Source organism: Schistocerca piceifrons, chromosome X (assembly GCF_021461385.2).
Source record: "Schistocerca piceifrons isolate TAMUIC-IGC-003096 chromosome X, iqSchPice1.1, whole genome shotgun sequence".
In the NCBI taxonomy this organism is placed as follows: Eukaryota; Metazoa; Arthropoda; class Insecta; order Orthoptera; family Acrididae; genus Schistocerca; species Schistocerca piceifrons.
The window spans coordinates 804,881,347-804,893,702 of record NC_060149.1 but is presented as its reverse complement, the minus strand read 5'-3'; the positions used below and the strand labels follow the sequence as shown (position 1 = coordinate 804,893,702).

Genomic DNA, 12,356 nt, shown 5'->3' with positions numbered 1-12,356 from the left:
GTTGCCCTTCATGGCAAGAAATCCTGGTCTTACACTTCAGCAAGATAATGCCCGGCCGCACACGCCGAAAGTTTCTCCTGCTTGTCTCCGTGTTTGCCGAACCCCACCTTGGCCGGAAAGGTCGCAGGATCTCTCCCCAGCTAAGAACGTTTGGAGTATTATGGACAAGGCCCTCCAACCAGATCGGGATTTTGACGATCTAACGCATTAATTTGACAGAATGTGGCACGATATCCCTCAAGAGGACATCCAACAATTCAATCAGTCAGTCAGAGTTTGGCACGATATTCCTCATGACGTCCAACAATTCAGTCAATCAATCAATCACTCAATCAAAAAAATGGTTCAAATGGCTCTGAGCACTATGGGACTCAACTGCTGAGGTCATTAGTCCCCTAGAACTTAGAACTAGTTAAACCTAACTAACCTAAGGACATCACAAACATCCATGCCCGAGGCAGGATTCGAACCTGCGAGCGTAGCGGTCTTGCGGTTCCAGACTGCAGCGCCTTTAACCGCACGGCCACTTCGGCAGGCTCACTCAATCAACTGCTGACATTAGGACCAGACGTGAACCAACGTGTTATTGACTTGTTCAATTTGTGAAGCTCTTTCTCTTGAATAAACCATCCAATTTTTTATAAATTTTGAATACATATTTGTCTGTACATGTAGATTACATCTACCGATTTCCATCCCACTGGGATAATTCTTTCGTGGTGCGTCGTCCTTTTCATCTTGGGGTGTATTTTGATGAAGAAAGGTACTGCAAGGCCTTGGCTTAAAAAGAAAGATGAATTACGTACTTCAGACGATCGTCATTATCTGTCACATAATAGAGGTATGCGGAACACACGCTCGAATGGGAGAAAGGAAATAGGACGTGCCAATTCAAAAGAACGATCCCTGCATTTGCCTAGAGCGATTTACGGAAATCACGAAATACCTAAATCTGGATGGGCGGAAGGTGATTTGAACCATCGTCCCCTGGAATGAGAGTCCAGTGAGCTAACTATTGCGCCACCTTCCGGAGACAAAAAAATGGTTCAAATGGCTCTGAGCACTATGGGACTTAACATCTCAGGTCATCAGTCCCCTAGAACTTAGAACTACTTAAACCTAACTAACCTAAGGACATCACACACATCCATGCCCGAGGCAGGATTCGAACCTGCGACCGTAGCGGTCACGCGGTTCCAGACTGAAGCGCCTAGAACCGCACGGCCACACCGGCCGGCTTTCTGGAGACAGATCGAGTGTGTAGTATGGATACCTTTGACACACACTGAACTGAGTGCCTTCACAGCAGACATTACATATCTGACACGTTAAGACCAGTGACTGCACGCTGTAGTCGATGTCATCGCGACGTTGAATTTCAACATCGTGATACAGGATTTCATGTTAGCCTGATGTCCCGTCAATACAGTGGGTATTCGGCTGTTGCCCTGGCCAGTACATTCTGCATATGACTGGCCGTGGTTTCTGAGAGGCTGGAAGGGCGCACGCGCCAGCCTATGCTGCTGATGAACTCTGGTATAGAGTTGAATCAGGATGGAATGGCGTACCAATGCCTGTCGTCTAAGTTCAGTTTGTCTTGATGTCCAGCCGGGTTAAAGCCGTTCTTGCAGCCTTAGGTGCAACTCCGTGTGCTAAACTGCGCACTCCGTATGCCTCCAAATCACCTACTAGTTAGTTAGCTATTTAGTTAGTTGCATGTTCCATATATCATTTCAACAATGCCGTTATCGAAATGATGTGGAACGAGACAGTTTACAGTATATGTATGCATGATTAGTGTTAACATTAATGAACACATTATTTATTTAGTCCAACTCATGCTGCCACACTTAAAGCATGTGTTTTCTTAGTTCTGTTATTTTTAGCTTTTTTTACAGGCTACCAATTTTTAAATAAAATTTGTCCATGGATTAAAAAGCAATTCTCCAGTAGAAATTATTTTAGGTTAGATTTTAAAATTTGCTTTGTTACATGTCAAACTTTTATGTTATTGTACAAATGCTCGATGATTTTTGTTGCCGCAAAGGACTTGGAAGAGCAGTTGAACGGAATGGATAGTGTCTTGAAAGGAGGATATAAGATGAACATCAAAAAAAGCAAAACGAGGATAATGGAATGTAGTCGAATTAACATCGAGTATAGATTTAAGTGTCAGGAAGTCATTTCTGAAAGTATTTGTGTGGAGTGTAGCCATATATGGAAGTGAAACATAGACGATAAATAGTTTGGACAAGAAGAGAATAGCAGCTTTCGAAATGTGGTGCTACAGAAGAATGCTGAAGATTAGAAGGGTAGATCACATAACTAATGAAGAACTATCGAATAGGATTGGGGAGAAGAGAAGTTTGTTTTGTGGCACAACTTGACTAGAAGAAGGGATCGGTTGGTAGGACATGTTCTGAGGCATCAAGGGATCACCAATTTAGTATTGGAGGGCAGCGTGGAGGGTAAAAATCGTAGACCAAGAGATGAATACACTAAGCAGGTTCAGAAGGATGTAGGTTGAAATAGGTACTGGGAGATGAAGAAGCTTGCACAGGATAGAGTAGCATGGAGAGCTGCATGAAACTAGTCTCAGGACTGAAGACCACAACAACAACAACAATGTTGAACTCCTTTCTGAGCCACTGACAGCTTTAATAATAGGTAATGATGGTCTTTCTTCCGCTCTGGTGTTGCAGGTATGGATCTCACTGTTCCTCTCAAACTATCGCGGATTATTTATAACGAATTTCGTAAACGAATATACGAGGGCTATTCGGAAAGTAAGGAACGATAGGTATCGAAATAGAAACCACAGTGAAAATCAAAACTGTTTTATTTGCAGTGCTTAGCTATACCTTCCAGCTACTTTTCTACATAGTCGCCGCTCAGACTTAGTCATCCGTCGTAGCGTTGTACCAACTTTTCAATTCCCTCGTTATAGAAGGCAGCCGCCAGTGTTTTTCGACAATTTTCTACTCTGGATTGCAGCTCGTTGTCTGTGTGAAAATATTTTCTTCATAGCCAGCGGTTCATTTGAGCAGAGATGGACCTCGGGGGTAGCCAATTACGGACTGTATTGTGGGTGATCGAACACTTCCGATCGAAAACGCTGCAGGAGCATCTTCATTGCCCCTGCAGGGTGCGGCCGAGAATTGTCGTGTAGAACGAACCGCATGACAGTTATGTTATGTGGATTGCATAGCTTCAGACGAAATCTTTCGCCAGGCTCTCATATTTGGTGGAAGACGCTAATTTCTAGCCATCTTTACGTTCTCACTGTGAACTCAGAACTGAAACGAGCGACATGATGCGATCGATGGGCGTACTAGACACAGTGTCCAACGCATTTGTGCAAAGCGTCATCAGATTTTCACTGTATTTTCCATTTCGCGACCGATCGTTCCTTACTTTCCGAATAACCCTCATATGTATTTTTACGGCGCAGTTGAAAAGCAAAGGTCTTTGATAAGGTACCTACAAGACGTTCGTGGGTAAACACCATATATTATTCTTACTGCTCGTTTTCGTGCCATCGATACTTTCTTTTTTAAGTGGTGAGTTAAACAGAAAATTATTCCATAAGACATTATTGAGTGAGCATATGCAGAATATGCCAAAAAGTTAAGTCTTTTGTTTCTAAGATTGGCAATTACACGAATAACAAAAGCAGCCGATTTCATTGTTTGAGAAACTCAGTAATATGCTTCTTCCAGTTCAAGTTGTCATCAAGATGTACACTCAAAAATACGGAGCATTATACTCCAATTACTGACTCCTGCTCATTTGCTACACAAATGTTAGTATTACCCTGTTTGTTGTCCAGAACAGAATATAGTGTGTTTTTTTTATTATTAATTTAGGGAGAGTGCACTTTCTAAGAATCTTTTAATAATTATTTTGATAACATCATTTATAGTCTTTTCTTTTACTTTCTCTCTGATGCAATTTATCATAACACCAGTATTGTCTGCAAAAAGTACCAATTCTGCTTATTGAATGTTAAGTTGAAGATCAATCACATATATAACGAATAGGAGTGGACCCAAAATTGAACCCTGTGGGTCCCTCTTTGTGATTTATATTGTATACGCGACACTGGTAAACTTTCGTTACTTGCTATCCCTGCAGCTATAATGATGAGCAGTGTAATTAGGCAACAGAATCTTTCTCGTCAATAAACTGAAGCTTGTGTGACGACGCTGTGTTGCAGAGTGCGGCGTGCGGCCGCTGATGCAGACGGTCAAGACGGGACGCATCGTGGGCGGCAAGGGCGCCACATTCGGCGAGTGGCCGTGGCAGGCGCTGGTGCGCGAGACCACGTGGCTCGGCCTCTTCACCAAGAACAAGTGCGGCGGCGTCCTCATCACCAACAAGTTCGTCATCACGGCCGCCCACTGCCAGCCAGGGTCAGTACTTAGCTCCAGACGGCCGAACCAACTTTTCCATGCAACACTTAATTCTCGATGCCGCACAAAGAAAGTGAAGCATTATTAAGTAGTCGCAGTAACAACGTAAATATTAAACAGCGATACAAGTAAGCGATGACACCCAATGCTACAGTATGGAATTCTACTTATTCATTTATTTGTTTAATTTGGCAATGTTAGGACTTCCAGGCCATTTCTTACGTCGGACCATACATTTGCAGTGAGTTGTCAATACAAATGCGCACTTCATGAATGGTAACTAATAATAATAATAGTGTTAATGGCTGCAGTAATCATTACAGCAGGGGAAGCACAGTGTCAGCACGTGATAACATTAATAATATGATTTTTTAATGTTATCCATATTTTGCAGCTTAAAACATGACTGTATTCAAAACATTGGAGGTATAGATTAAACAATGTCTTCAGTCACAACTTTTTCGTGTTTTATTAACTACACGATGCATTTCGGACCCTGTGGGTCCATCGTCATGTGTAGTTTGTCTTAATACATGTTTCATTTCTTCTCCTGAATGAGGTGAAATGCATATTCCTGTCACGAAAAGGTTTAATGTTAGGCTATGAATTTGTTAAGTCGAACGCGTAAAATATGTGCAAAATATGGAAAATGAACAGTGTAAACTTACCACATAATCCAAGGAAACCATTTTCAACGTTTCATTTGCGGCAAACATTCTTTTCTCCGTCCTTTTAGTACATGTCACTTCACTCAGGACGTACATTTGCACACACATGTTTATAAACACTTCACAGAAGTTTTTGTACATGGTGTTGTCAAAGGTGAATTTATTCGTAGTGCTAAGGATATAACTATAAACAATTGACATATGCTAGGAATAACTTTAGAATAGGTCTTTAAAATTACTGAAATAACTATGGCTTGCGAAATCTGTTAATTTAACATAGATTCTGGTTTTTTGATTTTGTGGAGGTATATTCCAGTTGTTCTAATAGACTTAGGGTCTTACCATTGGGTTCGTTATGTAGTATTTCCAAATTGTTTTCTAGACTGTTGATGACATGTTTCCTTTCCAACATATGTTGTGCAATGACTGGTTTTTCGAAATTTTTGAGCCTGACAACATTTACATGTTCTTGAAAACGGGTCTTGAAGTTTCTGCCTGTTTTCCCTACATAGTCGGCAGGACAACTGGGGCATGATACATTGTAGACTCCGCTGTTGTTGTATGTTTGTGTATTTGGTTTTACGTTATGAATGAGTAGGTTTCCTAACTTATTACTGGTTGAGAATGCAACTGTTACACTTGTTTTTCTGAAAACGTTGGCTATATTTTGTGATATGAGGCGTAGGTGTGGGATACTGGTGAATATTTTCTCTTCTTTCACAGTGTGTCCCTTCGTTGTCTTGCTTTTGTGTATTTGTCTGCTTAAATTGTCAGTTGTTTTGGCTATGTAGCCATTGCTTATGCAATGCTCTTTATTGTATCTATCTCATTCTTGACAGTGCTTTCTTCTAAATCACGGGAGTGTACTCTGTGTAGCATGGACCCACATGCAGCATGTTAGTGTGGTGAAATAGTATGATGAGTCGTCCAGTGTTATGTCTGTATAGGTGCGTTTTCTGTGTATGCTGAACTTGTGTTTTTGTTTGTGGTTGGTGATTTTTAGATCCAGGAAGTTTAGGCTCTTGTTGTCCTCATGTTATATTGTGAATTTCATGTTTTTGTGGAAAGAAGTGAATGCTACTAGTAGTTCTTCGAGCTCATTTTTTGTTCCATCAAATAGCAGAAAGGTGTCATCAACATATCTGCAGTAATATACTATTTTACTTGAGTCTATTTTTTTCATTAAAGAACTTACTTTCCAAGATGATTGAGAAATATGTCTGCCAAAAGTTATATCTTTAGCACTACGAATAAATTCATCTTTGACAACACCATGTACAATAACATCTGTGAAGTGTTTATAAACATTAGTGTGCAAATGTACATCCTGAATGAAGTGACATGTACTAAAACGACGGAGAAAAGAATGTTTGCCGCTAATAAAACGTTGAAAATGCTTTTTTTTGGATTATGTGGTAAGTTTACACTGTTCATTTTCCATATTTTGCACATATTTTACGCGTTCGACTCAACGAAATTCATAACCTAACATTAAACCTTTTCGTGACAGGAATATGCATTTCACCTCATTCAAGAGAAGAAATAAAGCATGTATTAAGACAAATTACACATGACGATGGACCCACAGGATCCGAAATGCATCGTGTAGTTAATAAAACACGAAAAAGTTGTCACTGAAGGCGTTGTTTAATTCATACCTCCAATGTTATTAATAATATGTATACAGCGTGAACATTAATGAAACAGACAAACTGCAGGGACGGAATCCTGACTGGAAATGGAAGGAAAAAGTCCTATGAATATGTGTCCAGAAATGGACGGCGTACGTGCAACGACAACAAATCGTCCCGGAATACAGTACAGAGCTGCATCGCATCCACGTCACAACAGATGTTCAAAGTGGCCCCCATAGGATGCAATGCACGCGTTCAACGTCGCATCTTGGATTGCTGCACTCTTTTGCACGTTCCGACCTCCCTTCGAATAGCGTCACAGGATTCGTGAACACGCTGTTAAAGGGTCTGCACATCAGGAACTGGTTCAGTATACACAACGCCTTTCAGATGCCACCAGAGGTAAAAATCCAGGGTGTCTAATCCCGGTGATCTAGCAGGCCATGCTATAGGGCCTCCGAGTCCTATCAAATGTCCGGAGGAGATGTGATGTCGGTGAACTGTAACGCGGAATTGGGGTGGTGCTCTGTTATGCAGGAACCACATAACCTTTCGTATTGCCAAAGGTACATTCTCAATCAGCCCGGGCAGAGTATTCCGCAGAAAGTCAAGGTACGTTCCTCTGTCGAGGCGTTGCGGAATAATAATCAGTCCAAGTATGTGGTTAACAAATATCATTGCCCACGCATTCATGCTGAATCGACGCTGATGAGACACCTCAACGGCTCCCCGAGTATTGTTTGTACCCCACAAATGACGACTATGAAGATTGATAACGTCAGCTTTGGTAAAGATTGTTTCCTCAGTAAACATGGCTGATGACAGACATCCTACAATTGTAATGGTCTGGTGCAAAAACCGTCGACAAAATCCTTTCCGTAGAAGGAAACCTGTTGCTGATAATCCTTGCACCCGTTGCAGGTGACAGCGATGGTAACGGTTGTCATGCTGGATACACATAATCGTACTTTATCATACGCCATGTTGCCGGGCCACTTGAGTGGAGTCAATATCGTGTTGAACCCAGTCCTCTAAATCTGGAGTACGCACAGTCCACCGCCTCTCTGTACGGTGTGAAAGGACCCACGATCATACAGACGCCTAAAAAGGGCTTGAAATAATGTGTAATGTAGTTGATGTCTATGAGGGTACTTGTTTTGATATAGCCGTGCTGCCTCTCGACCATATCCATCTGTTAGGCCGTACACAAACACCCTCTCGGCTTGTTCCCGGCATGAATACCGGACCGTTCTGCTGCTTACAGAACGCTGCGTCAATCACACAGGCTGCAACACACAAGGAACACACAGCATGTGGTCAGAGGAACTTTCATTCGTCGGCGCCATCTACCACGGTAACGATATATTTCCGAACACATGTTCATAGAACATTTTTTCCTCCACTTCCAGTCAGAAATCCGTCCCTGCAGTTTCTCGGTTTTAGTAATCAATTTATGATATTTCAGAAACGACGGCCTAGTTTATACAGTGTCCAGTAATTTCTCCTTACGTTTGTAACCGCAGCGAACAGAAATGTGTGACAGCAATACAAAAAAAAATCTCGGTAATAACTTGAGTGGTGATTGGTCTGGAGAAGGTTAAGGATAATCAGGTAAGAGTAGGAGATAGATGAAAGAAATCAAAAATACATAGGGATGATGAAGATGTGGAGTAGCTTACAATTGGTTCGCCTCTTACTTTAAGAACAGAAAGCAGAAGGTAATTCTCTGCAATATTGAGAGTGGTAGTGATGTTCAGTCCCAATGGGGCACTATTAAGTGGGGCGTTCCCCAAGGCTCGGTGCTGGGGCCACTGCTGTTTCTTATTTATATAAATGATGTGCCTTCTAGTATTACAGGTGATTCAAAAATATTTCTGTTTGCTGATGACACCAGCTTGGTAGTGAACGATCTTGTGTGTAATATTGAAACAGTATCTAATAATGTAGTTCATGAAATAAGTTCGAGGCTTGTGAAAATAATTTGATGCTAAATCACAGTAAGACTCAGGTTTTACAGTTTCTAACTCACAATTCAACAAGAACCGATATTTTGATCAGACAGAATGGGCATATTATAAGCGAGACGGAACAGTTCAAGTTCCTAGGCGTTCGGATAGATAGTAAGCTGTTGTGGAAAGCTCATGTTCAGGATCTTGTTCAGAAACTAAATGCTGCTTTATTTACCATTATAACAGTATCTGAAAGAAGTGACAGTTCAACCCAAAAAGTAGTCTACTTCGCATATTTTCATACGCTTATGTCGTATGGTATTATTTTTTGGGTAATTCTTCTGATTCAAAAAGGGTATTTTTGGCTCATAAACGGGCTGTTCGAGCTATATGTGGTGTAAGTTTAAGAACCTCTTGTCGACCCCTATTCAATAGTCTGCGAATTCTGACATTGCGCTCACAGTATATATTTTCTTTAATGTCGTTTGTTGTTAGCAATATTACCTTATTCCCAAGAGTTAGTAGCTTTCACTCAGTTAATACTAGGCAGAAATCAAATGTGCATGTGGAATGCACTTCCTTGACTCTTGTGCAGAAGGGAGTGCAGTATTCTGCTGCATACATTTTCAATAAACTGCCACAAGAACTCAAAAATCTTAGCAGTAGCCCAAACACTTTTAAGTCTAAACTGAAGAGTTTCCTCATGGCTCACTCCTATTCTGTCGAGGAGCTCCTGGAAGAGCTGAAAAATTAAGCAAATTCCAGTGTTACATTGTTGATTTTCTTTATTTAAACTTATGACTTGTCGCCTGAACATGTTTCTTATATTTCATGTTATCTGTTTCCACTATCGTGTTATAATTTCATGTATTGACTCGTTCCATGACCATGGAGACTTCTCCTTAATTTGGTCCCACGGAACAATAAATAAATAAAAACATGGAAGTATTGGCAGAAATACTGGTTCGCTGTTGCACACACGGAAAACTGAGATGTTCCCAGAGGGAGGCTGCACCAAGGTATCAATGTAGACAAGTCTATGGTGTCTTTTCAGGGTGTTGCATCCTTTCCTCTTTAGATTCCAGACCACATTTCACATGCATTGACTTCTGCTAAGCATGTTTATGTCAGCTGCCAAATAGTCTTACCTCATTCGTTTACAGTCAACATGTTAGCGCTGAAGTTAAAAGAAAAATGAGAACCAATATCTGCTCTACAAAGAACATTTCGACTGGGCCAGGTGGTATAGGGGTATAACGTTGAAGTCGCATTCTGGTAAGCGGCGGTTCAAATACCCGTCCTGTCATACAGATTTTAGTTTCCTGGGGTTTTTTCTGAATCTCTTAGAACAAATGCCTGGCCTCCTTTCATTTTAAGGTTTCAGCGTTCTGAGTAAAACGTGACTGAGCGGGCATTTTCGATTTGACATGTAGGCTTCGGAACGTGCTGGAGCCTAGATTTAAAACTTTCGAAACATATCAGTTCTTCTGAGGAACACACACAATTTATTATAACTGAGATGGCTAACGATATCCAGGGTCCATCTCACTACTAGGTTCAACACTCACCTGATAGAAAGTGTACGCAGAAGCATACTAGCCACCTGGGGGCTCATGTGCCCATCATTGTAACCAAATGCAAACGATACTTGTCCGATATGCAACCTGTTATTAGCCTGACTATATAAATGCCTTCGGATAAGATTATAGTATTTGGCATGCACTGCCGATGCAGGCATTAGTTCATTATTTATCAACGCGGTCCTTCATTCAATTCTGTGATATGCTCACGCTCTTATTTGATGTTACTTCAGCAAATGTTGATTCTTGGTTGTTGACATCATCAGTTATACCAACAATGGTCATTTCATTTCTCTCCGATAATTTGTTCTTGATTACGCAATTTTTGTTGCGTATTATAGACTGTAATTAGAATGGTATGAGTCAAGGAGACAGTCGCCTCTTTTAGAAAAGTTAGAAGTTTGCAAACACACAGGAAATGTCTTTATTATTATGTTGTTGTGGTCTTCAGTCCTGAGACTGGTTTGACGAAGCTCTCCATGCCACTCTATCCTGTGCAAGCTGCTTCATCTCCCAGTACCTACTGCAACCTACATCCTTCTGAATCTGCTTAGTGTATTCATCTCTTGGTCTCCCTCTACGATTTTTACCCTCCACGCTGCCCTCCAATACTAAATTGGTGATCCCTTGATGCCTCAGAACATGTCCTACCAACCAATCCCTTCTTCTGGTCAAGTTGTGCCACAAACTTCTCTTCTCCCCAATCCTATTCAATACTTCCTAATTAGTTATGTGATCTACTCATCTAATCTTCAGCATTCTTCTGTAGCACCACATTTCGAAAGCTCCTATTCTCTTCTTGTCCAAACTATTTATCGTCCATGTTTCACTTCCATACATGGCTACACTCCATACAAATACTTTCAGAAACGACTTCCTGACACTTAAATCTATACTCGATGTTAACAAATTTCTCTTCTTCAGAAACGCTTTCCTTGCCATTGCCAGTCTACATTTTATATCCTCTCTACTTCGACCATCATCAGTTATTTTGCTCCCCAAATAGCAAAACTCCTTTACTACTTTAAGTGTCTCATTTCCTAATCTAATTCCCTCAGCATCACCCGACTTAATTCGACTACATTCCATTATCCTCGTTTTGCTTTTGTTGATGTTCATCTTATATGCTCCTTTCAAGACACTGTTCATTCCATTCTTCCAAGTCCTTTGCTGTGTTTGACAGAATTACAATGTCATCGGCGAACCTCAAAGTTTTTATTTCTTCTCCATGGATTTTAATACCTACTCCGAATTTTTCTTTTGTGTCCTTTACTGCTTGCTCAATATACAGATTGAATAACATCGGGGAGAGGCTACAACTCTGTCTTACTCCCTTCCCAACCACTGCTTCCCTTTCATGTCCCTCAACTCTTATAACTGCCATCTGGTTTCTGTACAAATTGTAAATAGCCTTTCGCTCCCTGTATTTTACCCCTGCCACCTTTAGAGTTTGAAAGAGAGTATTCCAGTCAACATTGTCAAAAGCTTTCTCTAAGTCTACAAATGCTAGAAACGTACGTTTGCCTTTCCTTAATCTTTCTTCTTCTTCTTCTTCTTATTATTATTATTATCATTATGGTTTATCAACTCAACCATCTGCATATCATATTGTACTAAGCTCTTTACATACTACGTTTAGTGTCACTTCTGATTTTCTGATAATTTATCTACCTTGTTTTATGAGAATCTTACCTTAGCACCTGTTCCTTGTTAATCACCTCTCAGTGTCCATTATTATGACAACTATTGGTCGAAACTGCGTAGTTGGTCACTACTTCTATTATCCTTTTCGCGTTTTTACGCGTGTACTCTTTATCACCATGAATTTGTTTCATCATTTCCAGGTTGGAAAATGTCATCATCACCATAACAATTTTATTATTGTACAGATTTCATGAGTTTTGAATTTGTTAAAAATGCATGGATTGATTTTGTCCATTCATTTAAGATAATGAGTAACCCAGCCAACTTTGAAAGCAAAAAACACTGCCTCTTCTGTTAGACTTCATATATCATGTGTAAGCTTGTACATCTTTAAAGGATCTTTGGACTAACTGCTGTCATGACGAACGAACCACTGCAGAAAAACTGCCACTGAATCAGCTACTTATTT

At 40.6% G+C, this 12,356-nt stretch overlaps 1 protein-coding gene across 1 annotated transcript in view; it reads left to right on the top strand.

Moving 5' to 3' along the window:
• The window catches only part of LOC124722714 (serine proteinase stubble), a 53,866-nt gene that overhangs the window by 29,290 nt on the left and 12,220 nt on the right, over positions 1-12,356 (top strand). Inside the window, exon 4 of the mRNA XM_047247856.1 lies at positions 4,217-4,412. Within this exon, the coding sequence (XP_047103812.1) occupies positions 4,217-4,412 (196 nt within the window). The remainder of the gene's footprint in view (positions 1-4,216; positions 4,413-12,356) is intronic.